Source organism: Ursus arctos, unplaced genomic scaffold, assembly GCF_023065955.2.
Source record: "Ursus arctos isolate Adak ecotype North America unplaced genomic scaffold, UrsArc2.0 scaffold_5, whole genome shotgun sequence".
Classification (NCBI taxonomy): domain Eukaryota; kingdom Metazoa; phylum Chordata; class Mammalia; order Carnivora; family Ursidae; genus Ursus; species Ursus arctos.
The window spans coordinates 54322177-54335013 of record NW_026623067.1 but is presented as its reverse complement, the minus strand read 5'-3'; the positions used below and the strand labels follow the sequence as shown (position 1 = coordinate 54335013).

The 12837-nt window shown below is 44.1% G+C and overlaps 1 protein-coding gene across 20 annotated transcripts in view; it reads right to left on the bottom strand.

Annotated features, from left to right (window-relative positions):
• Positions 1-12837, bottom strand: part of MAST4 (microtubule associated serine/threonine kinase family member 4) — a 535574-nt gene that overhangs the window by 24954 nt on the left and 497783 nt on the right. For all 20 annotated transcript variants that reach the window (XM_044384142.3, XM_057307021.1, XM_044384143.3 and 17 more), the window contains 7 exons: positions 11963-12095; positions 10683-10848; positions 8689-8790; positions 3225-3347; positions 2910-3022; positions 755-882; positions 162-397 (listed from right to left, as the gene is read on the bottom strand). In XM_044384142.3, coding sequence (XP_044240077.3) covers positions 162-397; positions 755-882; positions 2910-3022; positions 3225-3347; positions 8689-8790; positions 10683-10848; positions 11963-12095 — 1001 coding nt within the window. The remainder of the gene's footprint in view (positions 1-161; positions 398-754; positions 883-2909; positions 3023-3224; positions 3348-8688; positions 8791-10682; positions 10849-11962; positions 12096-12837) is intronic.

The following is a 12837-nucleotide window of genomic DNA, read 5'->3' as shown; positions in this document are numbered from 1 at the left end:
TAAGAGCTGATCCCCCAAGTATGAGACGTGGGGCCGTGGAGCAACACAAAACAGCCATCGTCACTGCCTAGTGAGGCCAGCCTGGGATTGCGAACACCGGCCATTGCTTTTCAAGGCGGTGGATAATGGGAGGACAGCAGACACCACGCGCAGGCGCTTACCCGACAGCGTCGAGCTACTGATGGTGCTGGCCGGTGTGGTGACCTCGGGCTCCTCCTGAGCGCTCTCTGCAGGAGGAAGGACTGGCTTTTCTGGTTCCTCAGGCAGGTCTCTGGGGCAGGGAGCAGCTTCATCCTTCTCGGCCTCTGTTGAAATAGCCAGTTTGGGAAGCGGGCCAGAGCTGAGTTTACGTCTGTTGCTTTCAGTATCTGAAGAGTTGGATGTGGAGAACTGTTGCCTTAATTAAAAACAAAACAAAGTCACGTATGCAAACATGCTAGGAAACTGTGTTCATGGAGACTCTGGGAAGAAATGAAGGACAAAGGGAGCTGAGGCAAGCCTAACCAACGCATGTCTAGTGCAGTGGTTCTTAGAGCGCAGTCCCCACACTGGCAGCAACAGCATCACCTGGAACTGGGGACCAAGGCACAGTCTCGGCCCCCATCCCTGATCCAGTGGAGCAGACACGCTGGGACGGGCCTGGCCATCTGTGCTCTCACAGGGTTTCCAGGAGAGTCCGATGCTCGCTCAAGCTTTAGAACCACTGTGCTAGCAGCGACCGCTTATGACCCTTCTTAACAGGCGTTCCACATACATTTCAGAATATTCCGAACTCCAGCTGAATGTTTCTGTGGACGGCAATGCCGTGCTCTTGGTTTTGTCTCCAGGGTCTTCCTTCTCTTCTCCGGAATTCTGAGTTATTCGGTCTACGCTGCTGAAAACCTGTGAGGCGAAGCGTTGGTGTTTATTACTATCTTCTTTAAAGAATTTGTCAGAAAAACCCCAAACCTTGGGAGAAAATTCTGAGAGTACGACTAAAGTTTCAGCTGGGGCTGGGTATTCAGAAGGTACTTCCGACGCTGTTTACTTGAGTCCTGAAATGCATGGTCCGTGTATCTGGTTTTCTCTCCTTGGAGCGGGGACCTAGGAATTCATCACCCTCTCGCCCTATCTCCTTATGGACTTTGCATCTCCAAACATAGTCCGCAGACCCTTTGGGGTTTCTAAGCCCTGGGGTCAAGGCACACCTTACATGACTTTTTTTTTTTTTTTTAAGATTTTATTTATTTGACAGAGATAGAGACAGCCAGCGAGAGAGGGAACACAAGCAGGGGGAGTGGGAGAGGAAGAAGCAGGCTCATAGCGGAGGAGCCTGATGTGGGGCTCGATCCCGTAACGCCGGGATCACGCCCTGAGCCGAAGGCAGACGCTTAACCGCTGTGCCACCCAGGCGCCCCCCTTACATGACTTTTTAACCATGAAGTCCATCAGAAAAAGAAAATCACAGAGAAAAAGATTTAATGGCCACCAGTCAGGAGTGGGAAGGAGAGAAATGAATTGGAATTGAGTGCAAAGAGAAGAATACATTACCTGTTTTAAGACGTGTGTGTGGGGAGGTAGCATATGTTTGGTTCTGAGTCAGAGATGTTTGTTTGGCTTATAAATCACATACCTAGACGGGCAGCTTCCTATGATGGGACTGGTGTTTCTGAAGGGGATCAGAGCTTAGGCAGCCCTGAGATCTTTGCTGTCCCACAGGACAGATGGAAAGAAAAATCAGGAGTGGAGAGCCCAGGGCAGGAAGCACTGCCTAACATGCAACACAGCCACTTGCTGCTCTCGTGGGAGCGGCCCTTAGAGGGCCTATCATCTACTGCGGTGAGGACCAGGGTGGCTAACGAAGAGGGGACAGCGGACAGCGGGAAGGAAACAGAGTTGAGGGCCCGGTTTGGATGGGCCAGAGCACAGGCACGGGGGAAAACCTGTCCTCGGTGTGATCAAAGCTTCAGTCCTGGCTCTGGGCAGGCCGGCCAGCAGCCCCTCCAGAGAGACCCCACCTCTCCATTGCCTTCCTTTACACAGAGAAGGCAGTGCCGGCCCATTTGCAGATGCACTGTATGTAGTAGTCATGTACAAAAAGGTAGAGAACACCTTATAAACCCTACATGTTACAGAAGAGCTGAACAATCATCATGCAAAATGCCCTGGCAACAGGAAATGCACAGCTACCGAAAATAGCAAAAGGGAGGGCGGGGGGCCCTCCAGGTTCCTCTCCATTTTCCTAGGGCCCTGTCCAGTCTCAGGACTGTCCGGTTTCTTTTTAAGTGTAACTTTTTTCATCTTAGCACCATCAGTAAAAAGCATCCTTCTCAGACATCGATTTTATTATCTTATCCCATTTCCAAAATTCTAGCTTGGCTTCCTCCGGCCTGTGTCATATAACTTACATTTTCTGTTACTGGCTACAGGACTTTCTCATTCCACAGCAATTATTCCCAATGGTCCTAGCTGATGTCAAGGACTCTGACTGCCCCCTTGTGTTGCATCTGAGTGACACTAGGAGGGGGCTGTGCATACAAGGACTCAAGCTCAACATTCTTCATTAAACGATCAGAGAAGCGGGGGACTCCTCCACAGCCTGGCACTGAACTAGACTCGGTCCCACAGGGCGAGGTCAGCATATATACAACTACTGTGTTCTCCGAAGACAGTACTACGAGTCCACATCTGGGCCTCCAAGAAAAAAGATTCTTACCTGTGGAGAGTGAAACAAGCAGGGAGGGACTCTGGATTATCAAGATGGTGGGGTTGGTCACTTTTCCGAAACTAAAAGGAATTTTAAGTATAGGAGACTCCAAGCCTCAAAACACTGTGGGTGATCTTGTCCAGCTGTTTAGGGATGCCCGCTATCTGGCCCTAGGGTAGATTCTCTGGAGAGACCCTGCATGTTTATGCCACATGTCACTTACTTTTGAAAACCTGTGCGAACAGGAGGAAAACTGCCTTATTTCCACGTTAAAGTCTTCATCGTTCGTGTCATCTTCTTCCTCCGTCTCCATGTGATGATACTTCTCTGACCGAGCTGCACAGAAATGTTTGGGAACAATTCCAATTACTCAGAATTTCAGCTTTTAATTTAGATATATTAATTAGGAGCTTCCATATCAAAGCAGCCTTATGTGTAATAACTCACAGGTTCAAGACTGGATGGTTCTATCATAAGTGGAGATAATTTTCTACAAAGTAAAGGTCAAACAATGTTTTATGTCAGATAATTCACGTACTATCAAAATAACTCGTGTCATCCTCGGATTCCAATTGGGGAATAAATTCTGCCTTCTGTCTCAGCAAACTGTTCCAGTCTAAAGAACGGAAGAATCGATGCTGTTTGACTTCATAGGCACCACCTTAGGGCAGAGAGGGAAGGAAAGGACAGAGGGGAAGATGTTAAACTACCCTCCAAGCAAAACTTTTAAGAACAACCCCCACCCCCTAATCTATCAATAAAGAAATAAATTAAAGAACCATGGAAATTTTACTTTTTCATTCTACAAACAACACCCCTGACAAAAAAATTTCTTCCCCATAATTTATCAGCAGAGGATTCAATTTTGCTAATAGCAGTTGCTACCGCACACTTTTTCTTTGTTAATTTTTCCATGACTTCCTCCATTTTTCAAAGGTTAATGATGTGGCCACTTAAAATCACATTATGCTGAACCTGGGGACGTGGACGCACATTGGCCCAAAGCAGACTCGCTCATTACAAAACCAAAGAAATTCTAACAAGGCGCAAAATGTGTTCACAGCAATATTTCCTCTGGAGGCAAGGTTAATAAAGATGAATTTTTCCTAAATAGTATATAATGGTTTCCATTCAATTTTCCTGGATTGCTCGTTAACATAGGTAGGACTGATTCTGTAGAAAACTGGCAAACCTTGTTTGACAGATTTATAAATCATGGGATGAAAATCAGTCACAATTCTTAAGTTTCAGGCTTTTTTTTTTTGCCAAGTCAGCATGACTATGCAATTCAGTAAAATGTTTTTAATTCAGTTCATAGTTTTATTATTTTATTATTTTTTAAAGTGTTTTTTTTTTAATATTTATTTATTTGAGAGAGAGAGACCACAAGCAAGGGAGAAAGGCAGAGAGAGAAGCAGACTCCCTGCTGAGCAGGGAGCCCAATGTGGGACTCGATCCCAGGACCCTTGGATCATGACCTGAGGCAAAGGCAGACGCCTAACCGACTGAGCCACCCAGGTGCCTCTCAGTTCTCAGTTCTTCTAAAGAAGGATTTGGAAGGGCAAGCCCCATCAAAATATCACACCATACCCCCGGAAAGAGAAGAAAGCGCACACATTACACATAGCGTGAGCATCAGGCTCCTGCCTGACCCTCCCCCCACCCCCCAAGCACACACTGTTAAGGAGTGAGAGAAGGAAGAGTCTATTCTGAAAAAACACCAGGAAGAGAGATTTCACACAAGACTAATAGAGGATCTAATCACCTCCCTGCCAGGAGACGCCCTATAGCGGTGACATAAATGGCTCTTTCATGCACCTGCCACAAGGCTTCCCAACCTGTCCTCAATACAGTACAAAAAAAGAGGAGAGAAATGTAAAGTGAAGGAGAAACGGGTCTGGGTGTTGAGGTGGGGGAACCGTCTGCGGGGTTCAGAGATGTGGCTGTGTCCCCATCTGACTGCTCTAGCGCCAGGGCAGGTCGGAGCCCCAGACCACGTCAGGACTAACTAGTGTTTTGAGAACAATGTAGAGAAAAGAGCAAAGTGGGAAAATCACCCCAGGAAAGGGAGAAGAGATTCTTCATTAGTAAGCGTTTGATTAGAGTCTTTGTCCAGGATCGCCCACTGGCATTGTCTGTGTTTCAGCCCAACAGCGAAGCCTGACATTGGCCAGGGCGGCGACAGCGCTAGCAGTTCCGACAGGAGGGCTGACTCGGACAAGCGCTGCACTGCATACCAGAGGCGTCTGCTTTCCTTTCATTATATCACTGAAAGCAAGCCCACGAAACAGGCATTCTGTCAACTCCACATGTGCATGGGGAAACGAAGGATAAGCAATAAAGCCTAGTGGACCACGCACACCTACTAAGTGAAATTTGGAGAGGCTGAGCTGAGGTCTGTTTAAAAACGGCCAGGCCCATCCTCGCTGTCATAATGCCAACACGCCCACACAAAGCTGCCAGACACTCTTCCAGCGTACTTATCTCAGAGAGGCTCAAAGATCTTAAACATCTATCCAGCTCCCTCACTGTGCCGACGACACTGAGGTCCACGGGGTCAAGCTTACCGAGTGGCGCACTGCACACCACACTGCAAGGACTCTCACTTCCGCTGCTGCTCATGGGGACACACCAGTGACAGCTATACTCAGAGGTCGCTCAGCTTTACTCAGAGAAGCACAGTTCTCCAGATCTAAGGGCTCACAGGGCACTTCCAGACCGTAGTGGAAGGGCTCGCTCGGGTTTTCATTCCCCCGCCTGCCACTCTTTGGAACCCGAGTCAGTGAGAACGTTCACTTCATCTCTGTGGATGATGACAAGTGGGTCCTCTCCACAGAGTCACAGCCCACAGGTGACCCAGCTCACATTTCTCACCCTTTGGCCTTTGTGCTCCCCTGAGAAAAGGTTCCCTGACCATGCAGTCCTGTTTCTCATGCACTTTTACCGGGATGGGGAACAAAAGAATTAAAAGGACACACTGGGGAGAAAAGACCTCTGGGCTAAACTGCTGGGGCAACGTGGATGATGGCATTATGAGCCCGATACAGACGATCGAGCACAGGAACTCATGCAGGTGACAGTGCTCATTGCGAGAATTCACCATGCAGGGAAGGAAAGGGAGCGGACTATGTCTGGAGCTCCTGTGATGCACTACGTTAATGTCCTTGGTAGCTTCATGACCATGCTTGCGTTCAGTGTAACAACATGCCCATCTTCCTAGATTAGGGAATTGTGACCCAGGTCATGAAGAATCTACTCCAGACCTCCCAGCTCATACACAGGTGGGAGTCAGTCACCTCTGAGTAGCTAGAAAGTCCAATGAATCAGGCTGCCACTCAATACTTCACAAGTTCAAAAGTCTAGTTCAAGTAGGACAAGTTTCCAAATTCTAAGTTGTGCTTCACACTAATGTTCTCCCTTGAGTTTTTCTCTCCTTTCATGGAAGTTTCTTAAACATCCATTATGTTCTTCACACTCCTTTTCTCAGCCTCTCTAGTCTCTCGGGCAAATGTGAATTCACACATTTTCACGGTGCATTATTTTGCCCGCTAAATATGCATTAAATCCAAAATGCTGTCATTGGAAGCAGCATGGCAGGCCTGCGGGATTCTCAGCCTCAGTCTCCGGGCCCTACTGGGATCTGTCACGTTGGACCTGCCTGTTTGCCAAGTACTTTCTGAAAACGCTAAGAGCTCGGGCAGGGTCTTTTAAATGTCTCTTTTGAGCTTCTGCTAGATTTGCCTCTCTAATTGTCAAACCCTGAAAAGAACAGAAGTAGCAGTCAGGGAGAAAATGCACAGAGAGATAACTCACAGCATATAATATAGAAACACGGGTGTGTTGACCAGCATCATAGCCCTGTTTTGTTGAAATCAAGCCCAATCAAGATTCCAAGTCTTTTCAGAGGAGGGAAACAGGGAGAAGACTCAGTGGGAAAACTCTCCAAACTGACCCAAGAACACTGAAGAGAAGCAGGCTCTTGGGAAGGCATGTGCCAATTCTACTGTTATCTTTGGTCACACCTCAGGACAACGCTTCCCTGGGACAGCTCAGTAGGACATATAAATTGATACTGGTGTTGTTGCAGGACCAGCTGAAAATGCCACTGCTTCTCCTATTTGGCTCAAGTGAGTAAAAATTCACTCCTTAAAACTCCGTCCCATTCAGATCTTGACGTGGATTGTCTGATAGCTACTCATATCTCTGGGGCCAGAAAGCAAATGTGATGGCAGGTCACAGAGGGTAGGGAGTAACAACTTTGCTAGTCACTTCAGACAAAAGGAACACCAAATAGGGTGGGAAGAAATATATTCCGTTCAAAGAGTTCAGTCAGCTCAAAGGTAGGGGCACCACCACCATTTCTGTATCTCGGACACCCACAGGGGAAAGTACGAGATTATACAGGCAGGAGATTAAAATGACAGTAGGAGCGGCAGCAGTGTCATTCCCGGTTCTAAGAGCAGGAATGGATGATCTTTTATCCTCACGGAAATCCTGTGAGGTGGTACTCCTCTAAGCCCCATTTTACAGAGGAGGAAATGAGGCACAGAAAGGGAAGCTTCCTGCCCACAGTCGCACAGCAGAGATTTAAACTCAGCCAATCTGACTGTGGAGTGTGTGGCCTTAATTTCCATCTATATTGCCTCCCCTAGCCGAAGGCCCACTCATCCACTGCAAAAGGCGTACAGGCACATGGTGGTGGTCCAGGAAGAGGCTCAACTCAAAACAGTTTTCCAGAGCCAGCCCGGAGTTTCAGTCTTCTTTGATTTGCTAATGCAGTCAAGGGGATTTTTCTGTACAAAGCCAAAGAGTGAATACTTTAGGCTTTGCGGGCCGTACAGTTTGAGGACTCAACTCTGCCACCGTACTATGAAGGCAGCTACAGACAATGCGTATGAATGGCACTGCTGTATTTCAATAAAACTTTATTCAACTCTAGTAGCACCGCATACTTAGGCAAGAACGGAGCCCTCCAACCGGGGGAAGCTGTGGGCAAACATGGAGAGTAACGTGTATTTGGAGCTGTTGCAAATTACTTTTGTCTTGGAAAAACTGAGGGAGAGAATGATTTGTTCAGTATTTTCTGGTATTTCTATTAGAGTGAGGTAGAATGAAACAGCTCAGAGTAAATAACCCATTAAGTCAACAACTTACATTGGTGAAAATTATGGATACTATCTACTACGTGTGTGTGTGTGTGTGCGCGTGCGCGCGCGTGCTGTTGTGTTTATAAGTAATATTTAGACCCATCTAGATAAATTCACATACTGGGGCAGGCTAGGACTCTATACTGGGATCTCGGTCTATTCAGAATATAAGGAAGAGAAGGAGCAGAAAAAAACCTGTAAGTAGAACAGTCGGGGGAAAAATAATCAGCAAGAAATAAATCTATTATCTCCTTAATCTTGAAAGCCAATGGTTTTAATCCTCCTTCTTGGGCTATGGTGCTGATGACCATGATGAGACAGCATGGTTCAACCCCAGACACTCATTTCTAGTAATTAATTAGTTCAAGTACTGATAACCCATTTCAAAGCCTATAGATAGGAACAGGCTGGGTCAAATCTTCCTGGGAATATTTATTTAAAAAAAAATTAAACTAAAAAAGCTCTACATCTCAAATCCTCTGTTTTAATTTATTTAAGATGCATGATTTTCAGGATAGAAGAGTTACGTTGTGCCCTTGGAGGTTTTCTTCCAGACAAGCTTTATTTATTGAAACAAATTAGGCATAACTTTTGCTTTGCAAAAAAAACAAGAAAAACAAAAATCAAAGACAAACAACAAGTAACCCTCCTAGTGTACATACTGCTCTGAACCAGGAAAAAAAATCCAAAATATTATTATGATGTGTTGTAGTCATGTCCTACATCAACTAACAGATGTTTCTTATGCAAAGAAAAAAAAAAACCAAAACCCAAAACACAAACAAAAGCCTCTGAGTGCTCCACAAAGACATTATTTTTTGCATATTAGCAAAATTAAAACATATGTGCTCTAACCTGTTCCCAGTCTCTCCAGGGGATTCTGCCTAAGAAGCAAGGTAATCAGATCCTGGGCATCAGGGGGTGGCGCCTCGTCCTTTTCCGGCCAGTTGATCTCATCTAGAAGGGAGACATGTCGTTTACAACTTTAACGCTAAAATGGCACCCCAGGTCCCGGCAGCCTGCGGGGGGGGGGGGGGGGGGGGGGTTTGTTACAGAAAGAGAATTTCAGGCTCCATCCCAGACTGAATCAGAATCTGCATTTTAATAGGACTGTCAGCTGGTTCCTGGGCCCCGTCAAGTTTGAGAAGCACTGTTTCAACAGACAGGAACCAGCACAGCTTTCAACAAGCCTGGGAGAAAATATTTCAATAAGCAGTATCTTCCATTTGCTTTTTTGATCCTTTTTTTTTTTTTTTTTTTTCGTTTTTGGCAGACTTGGCTCAAAACAAATTATTCCTTCTAGTTATTAGAGGACTTAATATGGTGAAAACTCTACACCTGTGTTTTAGATGGTCCCCCACTCCTCACCCCGCCCCCCCAGGGAATCCTGAGAGTAAGGTTTTTCTTTCCTACTGTCCTCAAATGCGAATTTGGCCCAGCCTTACAGTTCTTCAGCTTCCAGAAGCACAGATTAATTTTGCAAAAATAACTATTTCTAGAGACAAATGAAAGGCCAAAGTGTTAAGCTTGAAGACAAAAAATCTAAAGTAATCATGGTAATAATGAAAGTATTTAAAATCTGTCATAAATATTAGAATACGTTCTACATTCCACAGGAGTTTGCCTGAAGATAAGGTGTGCGTGCTTGTGTGTATGGAAATGCAATAAAAACATGAGTTATTTCTGTGTGTGCCTGCCTCCAGCTTCCTCTGCTGCAGTTTAAATCTGATTTGGAAAATAAAACATGAATATGCATCTGAGCCGTAAGGCATCGAGAACAAAGCCAGCATTTGCTGCTTGTGTTAATTAAACAGTTGATTCCTCTTGCCATTCAGGCCTTGGTATATCAGAAAACAGCCTAGTTATAAATCCATAAACAGCTCAGATATTGTGGAAAAGGGTTATACACTGCAGGCAACTCACAAATCTACTTTGTTAAAGTTTACAAATATGCCTGGCTTGCAAAGTCAATGATAGAGAATAATGCCCTGATTAAGGGACTCCTCATATCAACATGAATGTTCCCTCTCCTTCCACTGTTAGACCCTGTAGCACAGTCCAGAACGTGGCAGAGTGGGTGATGGGGGTGTCAGCCATGAATGATAAACTTTGAGGAGGAGAGGCCTTTTTGATCTATGCTTCCGGGGGAAATTTATAAAAACAGCAGGTAGGGTAGTAATAGAGCCTATTTAATTATCATTTAGTTTTGCCACAAGCCGCGTAACAATAGTTAGGGTCAGCATGTAGGTTAAGATCTAAAGGTTATTGAATTTTAAATGAAAGATGAACAGCTGTTACAAAAATAACATTACACCATAACAACCACCAATGAAATCATTAACAATCTGTGGATTAAATTTGCTTCCTTCCCATTCTCATTATTTATTATTTGGTAGACATTTGTTTTAGGGTTTATTACATTTTTCTTAATTTCTTCATTGTGCCATTAGCCATTTTCCCCCATTTATGTAAATGTTACCCACATTAACCTTTTCTTCCCTGGTGCAACTTTCCTATTATGGAAAGGAAGACTGGACGGCAATGAAATAATTTGCAAATCCCACGTGAATTTCTTTTGCAGAAAAGCACACCATAAAAATTAGTTACACTGCTAGTACATTTCCAAATTCCATGTTAACGAAACTTCCTCAGATCAATTTTCAACACAAATAGATCTCCTGAGATTTGTGAAAGTCAGTTATGCGCTATGATGAGTGAGTTCTTTTAATTTGTTGACTAAACTGTTTGATAAAGGTTAACATTTTAGTAGTTAAAATGGCAATACTCCACAGAATTGCATGAAATAGCTGTTTCCCAACAGCCGCTTGAAGATAACTCCTGATATTTACCACTGATGACTTGTCCAAATAGCTCTTCTGGAGTATCCCCGAAGAATGGCACGCATCCAACCAGAAATTCATAGAGGATAATCCCCATGGCCCACCAGTCCACCGGCTTCCCATAGCCCTGCCTCAGAATCACTTCTGGTGCAATGTATTCAGGTGTGCCACAGACCTAAAAGATGATTGCAATATTAGAATAATTGGAATATTAGACATGAATTAAAATGAGCAAGATGGCTACACACCAATTATTTTGCCCAGAGTGCACCTGCTTGACCACATGGAACCACACGGACAAAGAACTTAGGAACAGCAATTACAAGTCAGTATCCGTAACACCAAAGGCAATGAAATATTTAAATAGCAAAAAAGGGAAACTTAAAATGCTGCTGTAATGTTCAACTATGTGTAATGAGTAATTTCGAATTGAGGGTCTGACCCTATTTGGTGGTTTTACTTATTTCATAGGATTAAAACATTTTTAATCCTCAAAGTTAATATAATGATGCATTTTTATTTTTATTTTTATTTTTTTTATTTATTTATTTTTTTTAAGATTTTATTTATTTATTTGACAGAGAGAGACAGCCAGCGAGAGAGGGAACACAGCAGGGGGAGTGGGAGAGGAAGAAGCAGGCTCATAGCAGAGGAGCCCGATGTGGGACTCGATCCCGGTACACCAGGATCACGCCCTGAGCCGAAGGCAGACGCTTTAACGACTGCGCTACCCAGGCGCCCCAATGATGCATTTTTAATCTGTCACCACCACAGATATAGTATTTATATGACCAAAATATATTCACATCCTGGTTACTTCATAAAAGCATGACAGTTGAGATGTGTTTACCTTAAGTAACTTTACAATGAACAGATTATGGGCACATGGTAATGAGGCATGCTTAAAGGGAAATGGGCCATGGCTTGGATTTTAGCACCCGGGATTGTACAATGCATCATGAGTTTCATGAGTACTCTGCTGAGACTCCTGAATTCCTTACAAAAACAGTTTTCCATTTGTCTCTCTCACATTCTCACTTGTGTGCAATTACATCGTTCGTCTTGCTAATAGACCATAATGCTGGGGGAGGAATGTGGAGGAACGGACAGTTCAAAGAGGCCCAGGGAGAAAAATGGAAGCAATTTGCACTTTATTAAACGTAAGGCTCATACAGACATCTAAACGCTCAGTCCTAATGCGGACCTGGCTTACACAAGTTGATTCTGAATGTCACTGGCAGTATCGTACTTTGTATCTTTCTCTCCAACTGAGCAGCAGCCAAGCTTACCTGTTTGTCCAGGAACTCGCGAGCATCCTTCTCGATATGACCCTCATAAAGATTGGTAGTCATGCTCATTAGTCCCACCTTGGATAATCCAAAGTCTGTCAGCTTTATGTGTCCCATGGAGGTGACCAACAAACTATGAAGCAGAAAGACACATATGAGAACACTTGCTTTGAAGTTCGTTCTTTCTCTCTCTTTTTTTAGACCTCCTCCTTCTCCTGTCAATTTGTAAGACTATTCACTATAATGGTATCCATCTTTTTTATTTATTTATTTATTTATTTATTTATTTATTTATTTATTTATTTAGAGGGGAAAGGCAGGAGGACAGGGAGAGAGAGGATCTTAAGCCCAATATGGGGCTCGACCTCACGACCCTGAGATCATGACCTGAGCAGAAATCAAGAGTTGGACTCTTAACCAACTGAACCACCCAAGTGCCCTGAGGTATCAATCTTAATAGAAAAGCCAGCCTGGGAAGAGGTGAGGTCACATGAACATATTACATATGTGTATCTGGCTCATAAGCGTAATTCACAAGGGAGGGCCAGACACCCGGCCCAGCTAACCTTTGTTGCAGTGGCCACATACAATATCATTTATAGGTTTAAACTTAGAAAAATCCAAGCATGGGACTCTGACATCTTTCTATTTTTTAGAATAATAAAAAAGAAAAGTGTTACTAATAATCCCACATTATACATAGGAAACTAAGGTAAGGAACCCATCGGTGATTTAAGTGACACATAAGATAAAGAACTTGGACAGAAAAATGAACTTCAGATTTAAATTTCTGTCCATTAAGCACATATTGTTGATTTCTTATATAATGCAAAGAATTCACATGTGAGTTTTATGAATTTAATTTTTAAAAATTT